Here is a 23501-nt window from a genome sequence, read left to right as displayed (position 1 = left end):
TTTTTACTAATTCAGTTTTTTAATGTTCAAATTGGTAATTATGAAATGACATTCAATTAATGACAATTAATTAAATATATATAACAATTAATTAAATATATAGAACAATTAATAATAACAATAAATAACATTTGAACAATTAATCGATTAAACATTGTGTTCAGCGATTAAGTGCAGAGGAAATAAATTTGATCATATCGACAGTGCTTCTTACCGTATGTGTTGTAGTATATCTAAAAGAGAATGAATGAGAGATAACCATTCAACAATGTTTTTTTGTTCTGCGCTATTGAATTCAACAAAAGCAACATCGCTTTTTTGAGAATGCGTTGTTCAATTCAACATAATCAACAACACATGTTAAAAAAATGTTGTTGTAAGGGTATAAGAACAGCGCAATCATACAAAAGCATTGTCGAAGACCATTATTCCTAATTCTACAAAGTTACGCACACAATGGAAAATATCTTATTGTATACAGAAACAAAACATAACAACAAAACGAATGCATACAAAAACATTAAATGACAACTATATGAACACAACTGAATTTATATATTGAACATTAACTACATTGTTTAAATAAATATATATTACATAGACCAAACCATTACATTACATTGAACATTAATTGAATTCAATAAGCTACAATCTGTGCAAAACTAATCTACTATACATATCATTTGTGAACTAAATTAAGTATAAATTTTGACCATTGTTCTCTAATCTTTTTGACTTGGTCATCTGTATATGATTTGCCAACAAACTTGATTTCATTAGTTAACCACTCTTGAATGATCCCCTTCGTGAATTTCAGCACGTAATAGCCGCAATCTACCTCGTTTATTTGGCAAGAGGTCTACAATTAAAATGAGTAAACATCTAAGTATAACATTAGTTGATCATTACACATATAATTGTTTGAGATGATTTGTGTCAATACCTATATACGAGTCCACTTGATTTTGTTGGGATTTGGTAACTTGTTTCTACCACGATTATTTAATTTGTAAACTTTCACCACACTAAACAATAGAAAATGTACTTAATTAATAAACAACTAGAAAAGTGAAAGTGTAACTATAAGTTTAAATGAGTAGTCCACTTACTTAGAAAATATCTTTTTCATAGCGGCATAGTTGTTCATATCACCACGTGTCAATGAGTCAAAGTAGTATATTTCTTCATTGACCCGATTGATGGCAACCAAAACCCAATGTTGCCTAACAAAACATATGTACATGGTTAGGAAATGTTCGGAATTGTCGCAGAATCTTGCCAGCCGATTTAAGGATATAATCCTTAAGCTCGTCAACAAGATCAAAAGTTGCGTGAAATAAAAATACATATACATTATATATTGCATGCAAACACATGCATATACGTACATTGGATGAAAATGTAAGACATATATGTACATTGCATGAAAACACAAAAACTGAAAAAATAAACTTACTGTTATATCATTCCAAATATGCTCTTTCACGACATTTCCTACATCACTCCATCTATTGAAGGTTAGCTTCACATTCTGTCTAACAACAACACCAATGTAGCTTACCAATGTGTTGCCACCCTTCGAGTTTAATGGTTGGCCTTTAGAGTTTCATTGAACTTCTATCTTCACATCCTTATTTATTGATCGAATGACATTCTTCGTGGGGGTCATTTTTTAGCAACGATTTGCTTGTCTCGTGGAGTCGGTGAAGCTTCGTCACCAGTGTGTGAGATACATGATCGTCACTTTGGGAAGCTATTGATGAAGTTTTTTTCAGTTTATGAGAGTATGAGGGTTTGCTGAGAGTGTGAGGATTTCTTTTCGAGTAAGTTTGAGAGCGTAGAACAAACGATTCATGTTTTAGATATTTAAACTGTAGTAACCATTTAACAGCGTATATTAACGATAGAGGTGTTGTATTGACCTCTTCAACAGTGCATATTTAACATAGCATTGTTGTATCAACATCTTCAATAACGCATATATCGGATTGCACTGTTGTTGTGTATCCAGTTGTTTACTACTTATTTTCTTTAACACATCAACAACGCTTCCGATATATATTGCTGTTGAATAGAATCTAATTGACAATGCTATCTGAATTATGCGTTGTTAAATAGAATCTAATTGACAGCACAATCGTAATTATGCGTTGTTAAACTGAACTCATTTTCCAAATTAACAGTGTCGTAGTTATGCTGTTAAATTAACATTTTACATAACTGGAAAATATTTATACAACATGAATTTACGTACATTAACATGAAGTTGTCATGAAGTAGATTATTACTATATAATTGTGTTTATTAATATAAAACTGGATAAAATATTAAACATTACATTTTGTTAATTTGTTTTTGTATTTATTAAATATTGATAATTTATTTATTGTGTTTATTAATAAGGAACAGTGCAAAAATATTAAAGAGAATTATCATCCAAATAATTAACAAAAAACAGAAATTAACATCCAAAATAAATGTTTTATTATTCATTCAGAGAGGCAAAATACATTATAATGAACTAAATGATTTGGTACATGTGAATATAATGAACTAAATGATTTGGCAGATGAAGAACGCAATGAAAATTATTTCAATGAAGGAAATAATTTTTTACTCGACTGCTCTATACAAAACTTCATTGATCTGAGACCGTTTTGAAAAAATGAAAGACCTCAATGAATTAAGTAATTCATTGATCTGGGTCATTTTTTCTTCTACACAAATCTTCTATAATAGTTCATTGATTTCCTTTTAAAATCTGGGTCCTTTTGTCATGAAGGAAATCAATGAACTTAAGGAATTGTTGCAAATGATGAAAAAAATAATTCATTGATCCCTTTTTTTCCTTTTATATTGGTTCAATTGAAAGAGATCAATGAAAATTGAAAGAGCTCAATGAACTAAATAATTCATTCCCTTTTCCTTTTATTTCCTTTCAATTGCAAATGAAAGAGATCAATCAACTAAATCTTCATCTCACACAAATCTTGTATGACAACCACTTTCCTTCTAAAATGTGGTTCCTTTTGCAAAATCAAAAGTTGTTAAAAACCCCCTAGACATGATTCTGAAACAGAAACACAATTTTTTCATCGACTCCTCTATACAAATCTGGGTATTTTTTTTTCTCTTTTTCTGTCTTTATAGTATTGCTTTTTTTTACTACTTTGTGTTTTCTTCCTCCTATCTTCATGAATATACTCTTATAGGAACACATATTCTTAGGCTTTTAGCTTACTGATGAAATAGAACATTGAGTGAACCACAATATTTATAGATAGTAATCATTAATATTTCAACAAACGAAGAGACGTATAACCACTCAACCATTAATATTTCAACAAACGAAAAGACGCATAATTACTCCATCATTAATTTCTCGGACGCTTAAAAAGTCGTAAAATATCAAAAACGCATAATTAAGCAAGCGCGGTTACTATGTCATCTTCAACAACGCTTCCTTAAACATGTGTTGTTGAATATATTCACATCAACAGCGCTTTCTATCAAATGTGTTGTTAAAAATAAATCATTCAAGTCAGCACTAACGTTACTGATGTTCAACAGCGCATTGTCAAGAATGCGTAGTTGAAGTTACACAAATTGACAGCGTCTGTTTTGTTATGAACTATTGATGTTCTTCCGCCTCATTTTCAACAGCGTCGTTCAAAAACTGTGCTGTTGAATGATCGTTGCGTTATTTATTACGATATGTAGCATAGTGGAATCACATAAAAAAGGTTTTAGCCATATTAAAAATAAATTATATAATTTACAATCAATCTACTTTTTATTTTTAAGTGAAATAACTTAAGTTAATAATTTATTTAAAAGACTGGCGGTCCAAGACAGGGGACATAAAGTGGAGGATATATTGAATGACTTAAAATATATGTATATTTATACTTTTTTATGCTATATATAAAGTCAAAACTTAAAATAATAATCACTATGACTCTATTTTCCTATTTTGCTCTTAATATTTTTTATTTCTAAAGTAAAACCATATAATCCTAGCTAACTATAATTAATACATCTCATTTTAAGCTGAATATTATAATAAATACAAAAATTATAAACATGAAGTACATCTAATAAAAAATATTCTAATTCTCTAAAATAAAAAATACAAATTTAATATTTAATATCATAAAATAAGAACGTGGGTTGGTAGACTTGAAAAATCTGTCGACACGCTAGTTAGAATAAGAGACAAATAAAGTGACATATATAATTTTATATAACCTCAAATACAACAAATATAAACTATAAGAATTCTACAAATTAAAAATATTAATGAATTGTGTTGTTTAAACATGTATCAAAAAAAAAAATTAGTGTTTCAACAAATCGAAAATGCCGGATATTTCCTTGTTTTATTCACTTCAACGGAATGAGTTATATTGTAAAATTATTGTCGATAAAAAATAAAAAAACAAACCGGAATTATTAGATTTCTTAGTTGTTCGATGTTTCTGACATCAGGTAGTGTTGGATCTTGCTAGTCATAACGAAGAAAAAAGTTTGTACAAACTAGGGTAAAAAGAAGATGAGGATAATCATTTCATAAAAGTTGTATTCGCAATTTTATGAAAATATTAAGGTGGCAAGTTCTTTCTAATTTTTCTCAAAAAACGCTTTTGACATATATAAACATTTTTCTATAATGGATTGTTTTCCAAGATCTAAACCAAATTGTTCTACAAATATTAAAAGCGTTTATTTTAATAATAAAAACGTTTATTTTATAAAATAAGTCAAAATAAACTCACTCATGATATGAAAATGACTGGGATCACGTGTACATTATAGCAAATTCTTCAATTCTTATCATGTATATTCTCTTTTTATCTCGCTACAGAATATAAATTAAATCCATGAAAAATAAAGTTGTTACATTATTTTGGCTGGATTCTAAGTAAGGCTTTGACTTGATTTAATTTAATTACAATATAAACTTTTTCCATTATTTTTAGTTAAAATTTATATTATTTACAAAACTGTCAATTTTTTTATTTGAATATATTATTGCTTTATAAAAATATATTAAATTTTAATTTAAATATATGCAGTTTATTTTTTGGTTCAATGCTTATATTCCAAATTTTTATATTTATATTTTATAGGAATATAGAGAGAGAAATAACACGTTTCTAATTCTTTTTATATGAAATGAGTAGTGTAGAACACAAATATAATTTTAGTTTAATATTTATGTGTTGTTTGTGGAAAATGTTTACATCATTAATATGTTATTATTCATGTTATAACTTAAACCCGACTCATTTGTTTGCTTCATTATACATTGTATGTAAGTATCCAATGGCTTTTGGGTGCACCCTTTGGTTTTAAGGATCCTATACGTGCTCTAGTGTAAATTCACTCTATTATTGCCAAAATTATATATTTTTATTTAATTACAAGATCCTAATTATTCAACATTATTAAAAGTATCATATTATTAATTAATAAAAAAGTAATTATACTTTCATTTATTCACAATTTAAAATCATTTCCTTATCAATTTTTTTCTTCCTAAAGCATCTCAAATTTCTCAAACATTTTGATGGCACATGTAAATGTAAGGAACATATTATTTAAAACTCTTTCTATCATCATAACAAAAAAAACACACTCTTCCTAACATATTTATATCACTTATTATACATAAATTCATTTATTGAAGTTAACTGTATATTATCAATGAACATAAACCTTATAGTACATGTACTAATTTGTATCATTTTTATCTTTAATAAAAAGTAATAACTTCATTAAAAAATTTAATCATTTGTATCATTAATTATTTTTTAATGGAAGTTGACTATTTTTAGCAAAGTTTTTGTTTCTCATTGGTAACAAATAGTATAGAATATATCAATGAGATATTGACCTAGTGATATAAGTAGTGTTATTAAACTTGGACCGGTCAATGACTCGGTCAGAGCCTTGAGTCAATGAGTCACTAATTGGACGGTTGACTTGATTTACATTAATAAATCTAAAAAATTTATAATATTAGCTACCATTATTTAATAACTCTATATTCCAAATTTAAAAATAATATCATACCTAATTAAGTAAGCAACAACGAATATTTCACTATTATAAAATATCAAAAACATCATCAAACAATATATATATATTTATTTATTTATTATGTTTTAATTGCAATAAAAGTGCACATAAGTTTAAAATTTAGTTAAACAACAAAAGTTTTGCTGTAACATACATTACTCAATGATAAATATGATTAAAAATAGGTTGAAAATATTTGATTTTTTTCATCTCAAAATGACGTCGTTTTAATTTTTTTTTTAAATATTTTTTGATTGACTCAGTTGGTCCAACCGGTCTAATCATTTTAATCATTGTTTTTAGGCTTAAATCGATTGAGTTGAGTCAATTCAATCTGATTTTGATGCAAAACTGGTTAGATGAGAGAATCAAATTTTATACCACTAGATGTAATGCCCTGCTAGATTCCAATGTGACTAAAAAGTAAAAAGTTTTATTATTGGGAGCTGGGAGCGACACTTGTTAAGAGAAGCAATCATACACTTTAAAAATGATTAATTCATTATCTATTGATGAAAAGATATCATTAGTAGCACCAAAAATAGTATAAAATATTTGACTTCATCATCAATATTGCCAATATGTTTTAGACCATTAGTTATGATATTTTATGTATCACATCTTGCACCTTTTAAAATTGATGGGTTTCTTCTTTTTAAAATCATAATTTAAAAAGAGTGAGATATGGTCAAATGAAATTAAGTGTGTTAGAAAATGGTTAGGAAAGAGAATATTCTCTTGTGAGAATTGATTAGAAAGAGAATATTTTCATATGAGAATTAAGTACTGGAATGTAAGATAAAGAATAGGTTTGATAAGTTATAATTTTTTGTTTAAAATTAATTTAAAATTTGAACCATTAAAATTTGTTAATAAACACATACTCTCTATCTGTCCCAGAAAGGATCCTCTTTTATATTGCTCATATTTAACTTTTCTCCCACTCTTTTCCTCCTTGTATAAGTGAACCATTTTGTTCCACCCACTAAGAGACTATGTTATGAGTTATTTATTCTTAGTATTTTTAAATTGTGGTTGCACTTGCAATTGTGATTATTATGATTGTGACGTGATTGCAACTGATAAGGTATAACTTATTTTGTGAGTAAAAACATATTTAACATTGATGTGGCTCGATACAGTTTATATGAGGTCCGATGTGATTAGGTTACAGCCTATTTAGGTCATATCACTGTAGTATCACACTGTAATTGTGGTATGACGTCACTGCAACTAAGCTATTGCGTCACATCAATTAATGGATTCCATAGTTTGAGAAATTGGATCTTATTTATCCCTATATAAAGGCCACAAAGCTATTCACCTATGCACATTTATACTCCACACTGCTCCATTATTCCGCTTGTACATTCTTTTTCTTATAAAAAAAAATTTATGCTCCACACTGTTCCATTATAAAACTCTCAAAAGCAAATGAGGATCCACACTATTATATGCTTGATTCTCATCACCATGGCCTTCAATCCTTATAATGCAAAACAGACACAACCCATTTCAGAAATCATCACTGCAAAACCATTTATAAACAAAATATATCAATGGGGAAGTAGAGCACAAATATTCCAAGAAACTCAGCTACATATATCAGGTCCTATGGTTGTAGCAGCAGTTCTGTGTTTCATAGCTTCCTCTATATCTAGTGCTGGTGGAATTGGTGGTGGTGGCCTTTTTATACCAATTTTAACCATTGTGGCTGGCCTAGACCTTAAAACAGCTTCAAGTCTCTCAGCTTTTATGGTCACAGGAGGGTCACTTGCAAATGTTATGTGCAATATGTGTGTAACTAGTCCTAAATTTGGTGGCAAGTCATTGATTGACTATGACATAGCACTTTTATCACAACCATGCATGTTGTTAGGAGTGAGTATTGGAGTTATTTGCAACCTTGTTTTCCCAGAATGGTTGATTACTATATTGTTTGCTCTTTTCCTTACTTGGTCTACATCAAGGACCTGCAACAGTGGTTTGAAGTTTTGGAAGATTGAATCTGAAAATGTTAGGAAAGATGGGTTTAAGGAAGTTGAAAATGGGTCTAGTGAAGCAAGCAATGGGGTAGTTCAGGTGAACAAGGAAAATGAAAGGTTGGAAACTCTTGAAGAACCTCTTCTAGGCCCTGAAGAAAGTGGCAAATTGAGGTTCCCTAGGTTCAAATTTGGTGTCTTGGTCTTAGTTTGGTTCTCTTTCTTTTTCCTTTATGTTCTTCTTGGCAATAAATATAGACAGGTTCGATTGTGCTCTCTTTTTTTTTATCTTTATGGTTAAATGGTAGTGTCAAAGATGTATTAAACTGAATGCTTAATTTACTTTGCAATTTTGCGTGCTGTGAATTCTGACATTGATATTGGGATTGAATCTTAAGTCCCTTGCATTGTGTTAGGATTAGAGGGATATTTGTTGCACAAAATCTAGTGCTAGAGCATTGTTTTATGGTTGTTACATATAACTTTCTGCATGGTTTTCAATATTAGTCATTAGTTCCTCTAATTTGGTGATCTCATAATACATGCATTTGATGAAAGATCTTCTAAGGCAACTTTTCAAATTGTACAGAGTATGATTCCAATAGAGCCATGTGGTGTTGGATACTGGATTATCTCATCAGTTCAAATACCTCTGACTGTAGTTTTCACTGCCTGGATTGTACATAGAAAAGAAACTCATCAAGATCAAAATCTTATACAGGTATGTAAACATCATAATCAAAAAACAGTTCTTAACTAATTCTTGAATGTTGCTTAGAACCTCATTCAATCATATCAAAGCTAACTTCCCTCCAATTATGATGCAGGGTTCAAACCAGTCAAATAAGCTTATTTTTCCAATGATGGCATTACTAGCAGGGGCACTAGGTGGTGTATTTGGAATTGGAGGTGGAATGTTGATAAGTCCATTTCTTCTTCAAGTTGGAATAGCACCTGAGGTAAGCATCATTAAGCTAAATATGTATTAAACATGATATATATATATATATATATAACAAGAACTATATCCAAGTATTCGAATGTTACCACATCGTAGCTACAATATTGTGGTTGTGGTGATCGCTATAACCACTCTACATCTCAATTGTGATGTGATACCGAATCAAATCACATTTAGTTCGCATCAGACTCCATTTAGTCTGCATTACATTGGGTCACAATGTAACCGCATCAGACCTCATTTAGTCTGCATTAAATCGCGTCGATTTCAAAAATATTTTTTTACTCACAAAATAATTCATATTGCAACGGCCAGAACCCGCATTTAAGGGTGACAATTGGTTGGATTTGGAGTAATATGAATATGTATCATAATGGATGGATGGAAAGTCAATTCATTCATTTCATCCATATATTCATTTTAGTGGATTGGATGGATGAATATCCGATCCATTTTTTTTTTAATTTGAACTAAACACTTTTTGAAGCAAAAAAATCTTTTTAAAATTATTATTTAATAAAGTATTTTTAAAAATCACTTTTAAAAGGTGATTAAAAAACACTTTAAAAAAATCTCAGTATTTAAATTTACATGTAAAAGCTCTGAAAGGTAATAGTGTAAGTGAGGTCAGAGATAATGTATTATACAATCATGCATTTTTTTGTCCTCAATCATGACACAATATTATATCAATCCTTTATTGAAACTTTTTGAAAGAAATACTATTGAATGAATCATTTTGTTAGAAAGATATTAATTTATATCACTGTTATCAAAACCCATTCGTGTTGATCAGTTCAACCGGTAAACCGGTCTTAATATCGGTATGATACAACATTTACACCGGTCATACAATTATACCGGTAAAAATCCGTTATACTAACCGGTTTTCAATTGAACCGTACCGGTTATACCGGCTGATTTCATTTAAAATTATGTTTTTAATGAAAATGATTTATTTTTACCAAAATATTAGTATGAATGATCGAATACATAACTACTATATTTTTTATACATCTAAAACACGGTCCACAATATACATTTTTTAACCAGTGGTGTAAATAAAAATAATTATTTTCTTCTTTATTTATTTTTCAACATTAATGTTAGCATAAAATATATGTATACCTAACTTCACGAGCATGTGATTTAATTAGTGAATCACTGGGTGAACCACCTTACTATTATATCAGTAATCTGACCGGTTTGATGACCGGTATAATATTAATAGCATTAGTTTATATTTTGCACGTTGAGTCTGCCTAGCAAAGTTGGGTCTGCATGTTGATTTATGAGAAACAATATTTTATTTTTATTTTTTGGATGGATTAGGTATCTATGCAAATGGATGTACCCATGAATATCCATTGGATATAATGGATAGATTTGAATCTTTTATTATCAACACTTGGATTATATCCATTTAAATGTGTTAGTTCTAATCGATGAATTTAATTTGGATGGATTTATATGAACTGTTGATTATGGATAATGTTATAACCTCTACCTCCATCGTAACTATTGCAATGATCATAGTTGCATTCACTGCAATTTAAAACAATGGGCTTTATATTACTGTCATCTATCATCTCACTGCTGATTATAGTGTCTACTAAACTTGTATTAACCAAGGAACCAAATTATTTTGTTGTATAGGTGACAGCAGCAACATGTTCTTTCATGGTATTGTTCTCTTCTACTATGTCAGCATTGCAATATCTATTGTTGGGCATGGAACACATAGAGACTGCCATCATCTTGACCATAATATGTTATGTTGCATCACTTGCTGGGTTATTAGTGGTGCAGAAAGCAATTCAAAACTACGGAAGACCATCATTAATAGTATTTTCTGTCAGCATAGTAATGGCATTAAGTGTTGTTCTAATGACTAGCTTCGGAGCCATACAAATTTGGAGAGACTATATATCAGGGAGATACATGGGGTTCAAACTTCCATGTTAAAAAACAATTTTGTTACCTCAAACAAACTAATAACAAACACAACTACAAATAAATTGAAATTACATCATCTTTTTATCTCAAGTGACAACATTTTGTTTTTTAATATATTTCTTATTGACTCAGATGGTCTAACCAGTATTGTGATAACCGGAACGGACCGGACAGTGTGATCGGTTTGACTAGTGACCGAACTTGAAAATGGTTTTGGTTTGTAGTCTTAACCGAGTGGGGGGTTGGACCGTTTTGAACTAGAGAAATTTCGGTTCAACCATGTTAAACCCGGTTGAACGGCAATAACTCGGGAAGCGAATCGAACGGTTCACTTGGAATAAAAAAAATTGAACACTACTCTAATATTATTTTTACTCCAGTCCAAAAAATATAGAAAGATGAATCAAATAAATTATATATGAAATCATCCAATCCGATCGGACAGTTTAACCATTTAAACCTAATATAAAATATCTTCTGGTTTAATATCCGGCTCGAATTTCACAACATTAAATCTAACAATCTGAATTATTGGTTTTAAACTTAAATCGACCCAATCAAACCTCATCTAAAATTATTAGATGAGTGGCTTGAATCAATTGTCTCTTGTTGAAGTTACACAAGTATGATCGATCGATCTTAGCCAATTTTTACAACACTATTTTATGTTAGTATTTAAACTCATTAGAATCACATATTAACATTGATAGCAAAAACAACAATGTCAACTGTCTGTGTTGGAACATGGTTTGTTGAAAACCATGAGTGAGAACTTTTGGGTGTGAAATATAAAAAACACCCAAGTCTCACTTAAAAGAGTTTGAAAAAACAACTCTCAAAGTCCCACATGGAAGAGTTTTGAAAAAATAAAAATTAAGCTCCCAAGTCCCACAATGGAGAAAAGAACATGACAAAAATATCACGTTATAAATAGATGCTTTCTTCCTTCATTTTAACTTGAACCAAGTTGAAGGCGTTTCCTCTCAACTTTTCTTTCTCCCCCTAATATTCTGCCGACGCATTTCCGGTAAACTTCTCCTCCTTTCTTTCCGTGACACTTGAGAATTGGCACAGGCGGTCAAAGTGGAATTTCGAGAACTGACACTGGTAGTCAGTATTGTGGGTAAAGAATTGACATAGGTAGCCATATTTTGGGATTTCGAGAACTCACACTGGTAGTCAGTATTATGGGTAAAGAATTGGCGCAGGTAGCCATATTGTGGGATTTCGAGAACTGATACTGGTAGTCAGTATTGTGGGAAGAGAATTGCATATTGTGGGTAATTTCGAGAATTGACACCGGTAGCCATATTGTGGTGGGTGTATTCGAGATCGGTTCTTATAGTGCAGTAAGAATTCGATAACAGAGATCTGGGTTGTTTTATCATGGGGACGGCATGGTTGATAGTCTGCTTGCACATTTTGGGCAGTGCCACGAAACGTCTTAAAGAGAGCGACCTGGTCGTGACTCAGCCAGTAAGTATTATTTCGTGCCATTTAGAATTGCTGCAAGCTACGGTAACAACAAATTTAAGATGTTTTGGCTGCAATGACATTCGTAGATAATACTACTGGACCGAACAGCTATGACCTGAACAAGCCATTTCGGTTTGACGAAACAAATTTCAAACGTTGGCAACATAAGATGGAATTTTTCCTCACTATGAGAAAGGTTGTCCACGTTCTGGAGACCGACATCCCAGTGGTGTCGGATGAGGCTGAAAAAGAGGAAAGGGATAATCTGGCTATTGATATAGCTCTCTGGAATTAAAGTGATTACTTATGTAAGAATTTCATTCTGAATGGGTTGTCTGATGATCTGTATGATTACTACAGCCCATACAAGTCTGCCAAATTAATTTGGTATGCACTTGAGAAAAAATATGATACTGAGGAAGCTGAGACTAAGAAATATGTTGTTAGCCGCTACCTCAAGTACCAAATGACTGATGATAAATCAGTAGTCTCAGTCCCACAAGATTCAGAAAATTGCTCATTAGATCATTTCTGATGGTATGCCCTTAAATGAGCAATTTCAAGTTGCTGTCATAATTGACAAGCTGCCTCCTAGCTGAAAAGACTTCAAAAACCTTCTGAGGCATAAGACCAAATAAATCTCTTTGGAATCTCTTATCACTCGTCTTCGTATTGAAGAAGAGGCTCGTAAGCAAGATCAGAAAGATGTGGTGTTGATTGTCTCGAATAATAGCACTAAGAAGAAATTCTCATGTGTGGGTCTGAAGCCTTCTGGCACTAACTTCAAGAATTAGAACCGCAGTGGGAATAAGACTAAGAACATTAGTCGAAACAAGAATTGGAACCCCCAAAAGGTCCAATATGCTAAGCCACCCGCTAAGAATGACTCTGGCAACCTGTTCATCTGCTTCAAATGTGGGAAGCCAGGTCATATGGCACGCAAGTACAGAAATAATCATATGGATCGTCCTCCGCAGGCCAACATGGTTGATGAACCATTTGTGGCTGTATTATCTGAGGTAACTATGGTTGGAGGAACTGATGGATGGTGGGTAGATACTGGCGCATCCCGCGTGTCTGTTACGACCGTGCTATATTCAAAACATACACGAATGCTGATGATAAGAAGGTGTTGTTGGGTGACTCCCACACCACTATTGTTGCTGGAACTGGTGATGTTGAGCTGAAATTTACATCTGGGAAAACTTTAATTCTTAAAGATGTGATGCACACTCCAAATAAATATGTATGACAAGGTTGACCGTTAATTAATTCTCAAATTTATGTAGAGTGCTCAGATGAGAACTTTTGAAAAATCCAGACGAATAAGACGTGACATTATTGTCAAAAGTAAAAATCTTTCACAAGCTCACCAGTATTTTTTGTTACCAAAATCATTGGAATCATACAAATTGTGAGAAAAAGGTCGTACATTTATTATAGCAATCATCCACCATTTACAACTCTTATGTTAATTATTTTTAATACATGAAAATGACAAAAGAATTTTGCGTGATATTTTTTAGCAATAATTTAAATTTCATTTTATCTATTGATTTATTATCGCTTCCTAGTTATCCACAAAATTAGTTTTCAGTCACAACTCACAAATATACCTAATTGTGTGGATATTAATATTTTACGCTCAAGTTAAATCTAAACTATCTATTTTCTTAAATCTAATAGACCAAATTAATTAAACTTAAAAGTTATTTAATTTTTTTTCTCTTATCATTTATTTCACACATCCTTATGGTCTATTGGATTTAAAAAATAGATGGTTGAGATCAAATATAATTAATGTGTAAACTGATCCTCCTCATCTTTTAATATGATATTTTAAGTCGTTAATCACATTTTAGACCGTTAATCAAATTTTTAATACTACAATAACTGCACTGACGTACACAAAAATCAAAGAATTTAAGCTCACTGCTCCAACAGTAGGAAACGGATCCTGTGCCACTGCTGCAGCCTGCTGTTTGACCAATTTTATATACTTAGATGAACAATTTATTTTCAAATGACCAATTATTAATTAATTGTTTCCAAATAAAACTCATAAGGTTGGTCAATCTTGTATGAGATTTAACCAATTCAAAAACTAATATAACCCCACGCAGCAGAGGATCAAAATAGCCAACAGTAGGAGTTCTATGAACCCAGAACATGCTGTCCTTTCTGGTTTTTCAGATTTTTCGTTGTTCATGATGGCCTAAAAAGAAGTTTCACCCTCACAAAGAAAAGATATGCAGAAGAGCTTCCTCTGCAACAATTCACCAACTGGTGAAGTGTTACTTAGAATCAACACGCCACTATAAATTTGCTATTATTATAAATATGAAAAAGGGTGGCCCAACTCACTAGGGTCTCATCTAGTGGATCTGACGAAAAAGTATATATATGCAGCCGTATTCTCGCAATTGAATAAATTATTTCCAGGATTTGAATGAGATTTTCAAACCACAATGCAACCAATAATAATTATAATGTCACAACTAAATGAGTCCATTATTCCCTCTGTAGGCTAAAAGCTAAGCCCCCACAACCAATTTACAAGCTTGATTCTCTAAAAACTTACGCTTGCATTTATAACATCTCTGCAGCTTAAGGAATACTATTTTTCTCCACCACTAAAGCAGCAGAAATAACTGCTGTTTTTGGTCATGGTTGATGATGCGTGTGGGTTAGGCAAACCTCTCCTTTAGTTCTAGCTCAACAGAAACTCTAAGAATCATGTGGATGTCTGAGTCTGCCGCCGTGGAATTCCAATTTCACAGGAATTGACTCTGGCCGCAAAACGGAGAGAGCAAAGTGACTCACTGGTTGAAGATTGATCAGGTGAGACGTTGACAAACATTAATGTTTTTGAGTCCCCGCCAAGACATGGCTGCACGCATACAACATGATTATGAAGCATTAGAAAGACATCTATATAGTTTGGTTCTTGTAACTACATTAAATTCAATGCAAATTGTAGACTGAGATCTTCAAATCAATAATATTGTATAAATGCCATTGAAAACTAGAAAGGCTGATATTTAGTGACAATACCACCATGCACTATTTTACAGTTAGTTCTATCTACTAGTGCGGAAATGATTTATAAATAAAACTTAGACTAATTAAGCCTGACTTTTCTTAACTAACTAACCAATATACGACTAGCTTTTACATAGCAAATATATCCTTTGATGACCATGCATGTGATCTCAATGTAATTTGCAGACCAGTTGAAAAGGAAAAAAAAATAAAAAGATAAATCTAAACAAGCACAGTCTGGCCAATTCACTAATAAGCAAAATTTCATAGGTCAACATACCTGGAGAAGGTATGTTAGTTTCGAATTTCTAAATGGAACATGATCCTCTTTCTTCGCCAAAGCAAAGATGACATCACTCAAAGAGGAGAGACTTTTGTTGATTGCCTGAATATGATAGCAAAGGGTAGTAACCAGTTTATCACAAAAAGTATAATTATTGGCGAAGAGCAGAAGTTCATAATAATGCAAATAAAATAGACACCTGGGCTTCCTTTAATCGGTCCCCAGTTGCCCCACTCCTTGACAGTCTTTCACTTCCGGCCAAATCAATCAAGTTTAGCACACCTTGCACTTGTTGTTCAGTGTTCTACAAAATCAACAAAAGTGCAACAGGAAACATTGTCAAGAGTCAGAACAAAATAACAAGCATACCAATACCAAAGTATTACAAAAGCACATACCTCATTAATCCCACATATACGCAAAGTAAAGACAAAATGGCTTCTTGATGATTGTTCATTCATCTGTGTTCTTCCCACCGACCTGAAAAATAGGAGGGGCATAATTTGTTTTGTTAATAAATTTAATCCTATTATATGTAGATTGTAACATTTTAGAACAACAAACAGGAGCAAATTGTATGGTATACAATAAGTGTTTAAATCTTTTAACAGAATCAAATACCACTACAGTAAAATCTATTCTGCAACTGGTTAGTTGGAAATGAATAATAAATATATCATCTGAAATTCATATGGAAGAGAAAATGCATTCTTGTACAATGTACATATTTATCCATAAAGCTTATTCAAACATAACTTCACACAACAAGTAAAACATTTGCAGGATCCACACATAGACTAAGTGCATACCTGCTTTGTGAAGCCTTTTGCAGGAGAGAAGAAATCTCATTCACACTACACACATCAACAATGGTCAGGTCAGAAACAAGTGTGTTTCCATTTGCATCATGTTTAATAGTGTACTGCTTGCCAGGAACACCGTTCTCTGTTCGCGCTTGATCCATCCCACTTGACCGATTTGAAGCTAACAAATCTCGAATGGTCTCGTTATATATTTCCAATATGGATGCCTAAAAATATCTATTTTAGTTTTCATTAAATGTAATCACAAGAAAATTACGATAAAATATACTAACCTGCATTTTGTACTTCCACCCTTGGTCTTTCAGGGACTGACTAGTCTGGAATATCTGTTCTAGAGAACGAGGTATCAACCCTTTCAGATCCGGGGCATCAGGCCTACCCATCATTGTATAGGTTTTGCCAGAACCTGTCTGCCCATAAGCAAAGATGCAAACCTGCCATATAACAAACCATGACCTCAATCAAGTCACAGGAAGGAAGGAAAATATGAAGAAAAAATAAGCCTCTAATAAGCCATTCCACTATCTCCTGCATCTCAAGAAGGAAAAAGGACTTCTCAAAAAAAGAAACCCAACTCTGATGAGTTGAAAGTCACAAAAACATCCAAGATATTAAACATAAAGAAGCACTCAAATAAAGTTTTCTAATAGTCAATTTGACCAAAATGTGACAATTTTAGAAGAATACTACAAGCAGTGATAGTTGAGCTTTTCTATTAAAAGTAAGGGAAAACTCGATGCAGAATTTTAGATAAAGATCACAGAGAAAATGTAATGGCGAGCAAAGTAATTAACAACAATTTCCCTCAATGAAGTGCAAAACCAACCATCGACACCTCATACGATTGAAATAAAATAAAAAGTTGTTCAAAACTTAATATGCAAATTTTGATTTTGCTACAAAGTGCACTCAAGAGAGGATGAACCTCGGCGAAACGGTAAGGTTGTTTGCCTTGCCACCTTGAGATTATGGGTTCAAATCCTGGAAATAGTATCTTCACTTACAAGGATAAGGCTACATACGTCTACTCCCCCTAGACCTCACTAGGTGAGAGTCTCGTGCACTGGCCGCCCTTTTTTACAAGTGCACTAAAGAAATTTTGTAAGATCTCAATTGCCAGAATTAGATATGGCACTAAGAAAACCCATTGACAAGTTTTCTTCTATCTTAAAATATTACCCTGTTAACCTTTGTTTGTGTCTCATACTTAATGATCAAAAGAAGGCGAAGTCAAAATCACCTTGTAGCCATCAAGTGCACTTTGCACCAACTGTGATATCTCTATGAAAACATCATGCTGAGAAGCTTCATGATCAAACACCTTATCAAATGTAAAAGGGTACTGCTGCCCTGCGGACCATTAAAGAATGAGATTGCCATACTAGACTAAGCATATAGAATACATGAAACTCATTAAAACAACAGAAGCAGTAAGAGGGGGGAAAGAAGCTTGTGTAAATACCGCTTTGCACCAATTCAATGCCCAGTCCAAGTGATTCTGTTGAATTAGGGTAAGAAACAACCATGTCTGATCCTGTACCATCCTCTGGCAGCAAAGGTCGCACACGGCAAAACACACGAATATTTCCCTTTAATTCCTGCAAACAAAAAATTGGGTATCGTTGAACTATGCCTTGGAACTGATAAGGGAAGATCTAGAAAAAAATTAACAGCAAAAAGGCATTACCAGGATAGTGTTGTGTAGCTTTTTCCTTAGCTTCTCTCCTTCAACTAATTGAATTTCCTTATCAGCCAATCGGTCTTGTAATTCACATATAAGTCTTCTTTGCTCTTCAAATACTGTTCTGCTTGTCGAAGCTGATAAATCAGCCATCTAACAGGAAGAAGATATATGGTGTCAGTTCTAGTTATCAAATAAGCACTAAAAACACTACAAGCAAAAATCGCCTAGTACCATTTAATCCTATATTTTCAGAAATTTTTAATAAAGGTATGGAATTTTTCATGTAAAATGAAAGCCAAATGTGTTACCTTTAGCTTCTCCTTTTCAGCAAACAACAACTGTTGCAGTTGAAGTATTTGCTCCTTTTGAGAAGAACATGTTACCTGTAAAGAAAGCCCAATATGTTATAAATCTACTGTGTAGTTAATAAATCAAAAATAAAAAGGTACAAAAATGTAAGAATGTAAGAATAACTACAACAGGAAACCTCAAGAGCATTTGCTTTAATTATGAAAGTATCCAATTGTGCAAACGATTTCCCTGTATATTCTTTGTACTTCGCTACTTCTCCTACTAAAGCCTTTATTTGTCCCTGTTGGCGATCACGTTCATCTCTAATTTGTTTTAATTCTTCACGAAGGCATATGAGCTCATTTTTTGAGGTTTCTTTTTGCTTTATAGCCTCATCCTGTGAAACCTGAGAAAGAAAGATAAGCAAAATGCATAAAGCACCAAGTGTAGATTCTTTCATCTTGACAAGGTTACACATGGCATGTTAAGAATTCTTTTATACAAAACGAAATTCAAATGCTTGCATGAAGAAGGATGGCAGCACAATCAACAAATGAACTGACCCTATCATTCCATGCCCAACCCAGCAAAAAGTTTCCAACTTATTCATAGAAAATTCACTTGATTTGAAACATTAAAAACTCTCAATCGACAAAACATGTTATAAGACAAACTTAGCATTGAAAACATATATGATATATCATATTAAAATTTGAAACAACTTACTTTAAGAGATACCAACTGATCTTGCAATGCCTTATTATGACCTCTTACAATGCTAAGGCTCTCAACAATGGTTGCTTTCTCTATTTCAAGTCGCTTATGTGCTTCATTAGAAGTATCAAGATCTGACTGAAGACGGCTATTGTACTGCTGCAAACTCATGTTATACTCTTGAGATCGCTTGTACAAGTCCTCATTTGAAATGGCCTGCAAAATTCAACAATTTCAAAAGGGAAAAACTGTGTGGGAATCTGCAGGAATCAAATCAAATAACCAATAAACATGAAATACCATTAAATCTAGTGTAGAATTTACCCAAGAGTGAAATAATTTTGTAGAACTTGGTGGCAAACTCAACATGTAGCAAGTGACTTAAACTTATCCAGAATATAACTAGTATTACCTGCTGCTCAGCAACTGATTTCTGATCCAAAACTTTCTCGAGCTCAGCTGATTTCTCATCCCTAACTTTCTCAGCCACACTTCTGGCTTCCTTTTCTTTTTTATAACAATTAATTGCTTCCTAGTTGTTAATCCACAAGAAATGAGTTGAGATATTCAAAAAATATTGCTTGAGATATTCAATCACAATGTTGTACCAGGTAACCTTACCAGCTTATCCGATTCTTCCTTCGCAATTCTCTCTTCTAAAGAGGTAATTGTCCTCCTTAAATCAGATATTGTCTCATTCAACTCCTCCATCTTATTTTTCATCTCAATCTCTGAGAAAACACACATATATGATGATTAAATGATTATTTTTTTCATACATTTTTTAACTCAACCAAAGACAACATGCAAGTAGAATGTGGTTGTTTTAAGGAAATATATCAACAACAAAAAAATGCCTTCTACAGCACAAAACCATTAAAATCGCTAGATAATAACACTGAAGAATGACGGTCCCTATTTTTGAGTAATCTACTTCACATAAATCTCTAGTTCTGTTGACAGTGACATAATATACAAGAATGCATAAATATTGTAGTTACAACACAAGTACAGAATAAGATGCTCAAAAACCAAATAAATGCTTCCTAGCAGTCGAGAAGCTAGCATCCAAAGACTGGTTTAAGAATATATTTTCAATAGCATACCCAATCAACTTATCTCTAAAATCCAGAGTAAAGATAATTTACCAGTATAACTGCACTTCTTCTCAAGTGACTCTAGTTCAGACTGAAGCTTCTCTTTTTCTTGGACATAGCCTTCTTCAACTTTAATAAACCATCGAACACAAAGCTTAAGCCGCTTAATATAAGCGGCCATCAGCTCCTGTTTTTTCTGCACATTAAGTTGGGAAAACAATGAAACAACAATATAAAACACTCCAAATAAAATCTAGAAGCAACAATAAACATGAATCAAATTAAGAATCAGCCAAATAATACATAAATTCAGCTAGATTAGACTAACCTTATTATCAAAGGGGTCCCCTTTTTTCCTCTTCTCATTCAACAACGCTTCTACATCCTCTTTTGTAAACTCAACAACACTACATTCCATCCCCTCATTGCTGCCAACTTCACTCCCTGCATTAGTATCAGACCGAACTTTCATCGAAGAAAGCGGCGCTCTGGCCTTACCAACGGCTCCTCGTTGTTCCATCTTTTCAGCTCCAATTCTTCCACGCTTGTCTACAAATAACTCTTCTGTTCTACCACCCTTTTTCTGAAAACAAAAACAAAAGTTCCCTTTCAATACCTCAATCTTTTACGAAATTGAAATTCCCAAGTATTGGAGACAGTTGAAAAAGGATCAATCAATTGAAAAATGAGAGAGGCTTACATTAGAGGGGCTGCGAGGAGGTTTGTTCTGGTTACGAGAAGCCATGTGTGGAATCGAAAAAGAAGGGTTTTGTAGGAATGAGATTGAGAGAGGAGTGTGTGGAGCGTGAAATTTGAATTTGGATTCGGCGGCGGCTCTGTGATTCAATGATTTCAATCCGTTCCGGTTAAGGAAGGAGTGTGCGTGTGCGTGTGCGCCTTCGTTTTTTCAAAATAAAATTTGAAACTAACGTTTATATTATTACATAATTTAGTTTCTACTTTCTTTTGGTTTAATAATACACAAGTAATTAATTCATTTTGAGATGAGTTGTTAATAATTAAATTATTTTTTATCTAAAATATAACGAGAAATTGCATCACCTATTGGTTTTCTACCCTAAATAAGTGTTTGGTATAGATTATAAAATATGAGTGAAAAATATATCAATTTATCTTATACAACTTACTACTTTTTTATTTCTTTTGGTTGGTTTATATGTTTTTTATTTATAAGCTAAGTTGGTTATTAAATAGTTTATAACAAATTATACTCAAAATAAGTATGCAAAAACCCAAAATAATAAAGCTTATACTTATACAAATAATCATGAATACTTTGGTTGTTTTTAGTGCAATATGTATGTATTATTAATGTGAAGTTTCAAAAATAATTGAGGTGTAATTCATGATTTATATAGATTATTTTTATTTAAAGTTAATAATAATTTATAAATAAGCATAAAATGATATGTTGGTAATGTAAAAATAATATTAAACTATTAGTGTGTAAAGTATTTACTACTTTTTAATAAACCTTAATTCATTGTTGGAACACACAAATTAATATTAATAATAACTAACATCCTAAAATTAAAAAATAGGAAGAAAATATTATATACAAATTATAAGGTTTTTTTAATTATTATGTTAATTATCATTGTTTTTTAAATAAAAATAATATACATGAATTATATAATACAGATGACACATTAATAATTAAATTTTTACATTGACTAATAATAAGAGAAATTTATTTATTCTTTTTTAGTATTGGATTCTTGAATATTAAAATTCATATAAATAAGCTCAGTTTCTTATCAAACTTTTTGACAACCTCAAAAGCCCAATTAAGCAAAAGGACAGGAGCTTTTCTTCCTATAACTCACACCGTAAGGCTAAACAAACAATAAGGCAAACATTACCATTTTATTTCAGTATCCATTCTCTATAATAAAACTTCCATAAACATCCTTAATATTATGGTTATTGTGATAACTAAATGAATAATTAATTGTAGCCTATAGAGGGTTCCCTTGCCTCTTTTCTTCCCTTCCTGTGGCCATGGTAGAAACATAATAGGCAATAGTGAACAATGCATGAAACAAACATAAAATCCCTCCTATAGATAGAAATCGATGGTTTGATATCCCACAAGATTCTCTTGATCTTGAGTTTGCTATTGTGCCTGTGATGAGCATAGAGAATGCAACAACTAATATGATCCTGTTAAGAACACCATAACAAATGTATTTACCCTTAGAATACTATTAAGTTAAACTTAGATCAAATTACACGCAGATAAAATCTAACTCAAATACATAACACACCAAAAAAAAAAAAAAGCGGCACAATACATAAAGCTTCCACTTAGTGGGGTTTGAGGATATAATAGATGTATATAACATTAACCACAAATGGAAAAATTGTTTTCAGAATTTGAACACATGACCTCATAATTAGTAAACAACAATCTTATCGTTGCACAAAAAATAATGAATCATAAAAGAAGTAAAGTCAAATACTTACCAAGAGAAAATGAGAAAAATCATTGCTAATTGCTTGTTGGGAGGGGCTCTTTGGTAATTTTCTTTAGAACAAATGCAAATGCACCCACCAATTAAGTTAGCAATTACATGAGCCAAGACCAAGAGAATGGTAGCAGCCAATCCTAGCTTGAATGCTTCATACCTTGGGTCCCTACATTCAAATACCCACATCTTCAAATCCTTCACCTATTTTCATATATCCCAAAAATTAAAAAAATTTAAAGAAATGATAAATTAATGTTCTTAATAATTTTTTTTTAAACTAAGATAGATATGTTTTTGTTCTAGGAGTACCTTGTTTTGAGCTATTTCTGCTTGAATTCCAAGTATACCAGCAATAACATCCAAGACAATGACAATAATGCATACAAGGAAACTATAGTTTTTTGCCATTTCCACAAATTCAAGTAGAAGATGTTAACAACCTTGATCATAAGTGCTGACTTTAATAGTGAAGCACTATCATATCTTAATAATGAGGAATAAGAATAAAGATTGGGCCAGTTTGCTATTTTTTTTTTTACTTACCAATAGTATCTCCTTATCCTAATTCTTTCGGGATGTGTCTGCTCCTCCCAACAACTGTCACTCAGATTAATCGAA

The 23501-nt window shown here is 32.0% G+C and overlaps 3 protein-coding genes across 3 annotated transcripts; 1 reads left to right on the top strand and 2 right to left on the bottom strand.

The window, feature by feature from the left end:
• LOC109332655 lies at positions 7445–11041 on the top strand. Its single transcript, XM_019567669.1, has 4 exons — positions 7445–8325; positions 8653–8784; positions 8891–9022; positions 10681–11041. Exons 1-4 carry the CDS (start codon positions 7516–7518, stop codon positions 10987–10989), a joined length of 1383 nt encoding a protein of 460 aa, XP_019423214.1. The 5' UTR covers positions 7445–7515; the 3' UTR covers positions 10990–11041.
• LOC109332163 (kinesin-like protein KIN-14C) lies at positions 15120–21317 on the bottom strand. The gene is made up of 17 exons (XM_019567023.1): positions 21092–21317; positions 20720–20974; positions 20443–20587; positions 19916–20025; positions 19707–19826; positions 19307–19510; positions 18777–18986; positions 18598–18672; positions 18293–18439; positions 18068–18203; positions 17846–17955; positions 16878–17039; positions 16591–16811; positions 16180–16261; positions 15981–16085; positions 15779–15883; positions 15120–15346 (listed from the first exon to the last, which is right to left on the bottom strand). The coding sequence occupies exons 1-17, from the start codon at positions 21134–21136 to the stop codon at positions 15191–15193; spliced, it is 2388 nt and encodes a 795-aa protein (XP_019422568.1). The 5' UTR covers positions 21137–21317; the 3' UTR covers positions 15120–15190.
• LOC109332640 lies at positions 22260–23400 on the bottom strand. Its single transcript, XM_019567651.1, has 3 exons — positions 23193–23400; positions 22879–23084; positions 22260–22575 (listed from the first exon to the last, which is right to left on the bottom strand). The coding sequence occupies exons 1-3, from the start codon at positions 23289–23291 to the stop codon at positions 22371–22373; spliced, it is 510 nt and encodes a 169-aa protein (XP_019423196.1). The 5' UTR covers positions 23292–23400; the 3' UTR covers positions 22260–22370.

The sequence above is a fragment of the Lupinus angustifolius genome, chromosome LG18 (genome assembly GCF_001865875.1).
Source record: "Lupinus angustifolius cultivar Tanjil chromosome LG18, LupAngTanjil_v1.0, whole genome shotgun sequence".
NCBI lineage: Eukaryota > Viridiplantae > Streptophyta > Magnoliopsida > Fabales > Fabaceae > Lupinus > Lupinus angustifolius.
Note: the sequence above shows the minus strand (reverse complement) of the source record. Positions and strands in the feature narration are given on the sequence as shown.

Bases quoted from the DNA above. Each gene is read 5' to 3' on its own strand.
- LOC109332655 (XM_019567669.1), top strand. From the start codon at position 7,516: ATGAGGATCCACACTATTATATGCTTGATTCTCATCACCATGGCCTTC. The intron at 8,326-8,652 runs GTTCGATTGTGC...CAAATTGTACAG, and splicing joins TTGGCAATAAATATAGACAG to AGTATGATTCCAATAGAGCC. The intron at 9,023-10,680 runs GTAAGCATCATT...TTTGTTGTATAG, and splicing joins AAGTTGGAATAGCACCTGAG to GTGACAGCAGCAACATGTTC.
- LOC109332163 (XM_019567023.1), bottom strand. From the start codon at position 21,136: ATGGCTTCTCGTAACCAGAACAAACCTCCTCGCAGCCCCTCTAAT. The intron at 18,673-18,776 runs GTTTCCTGTTGT...CTTTCTTTACAG, and splicing joins TTAAAGCAAATGCTCTTGAG to GTAACATGTTCTTCTCAAAA. The intron at 15,347-15,778 runs GTATGTTGACCT...GTATGCGTGCAG, and splicing joins AACTAACATACCTTCTCCAG to CCATGTCTTGGCGGGGACTC.
- LOC109332640 (XM_019567651.1), bottom strand. From the start codon at position 23,291: ATGGCAAAAAACTATAGTTTCCTTGTATGCATTATTGTCATTGTCTTG. The intron at 23,085-23,192 runs GTACTCCTAGAA...ATATGAAAATAG, and splicing joins CAGAAATAGCTCAAAACAAG to GTGAAGGATTTGAAGATGTG. The intron at 22,576-22,878 runs GTAAGTATTTGA...TGTTCTTAACAG, and splicing joins ATTTTTCTCATTTTCTCTTG to GATCATATTAGTTGTTGCAT.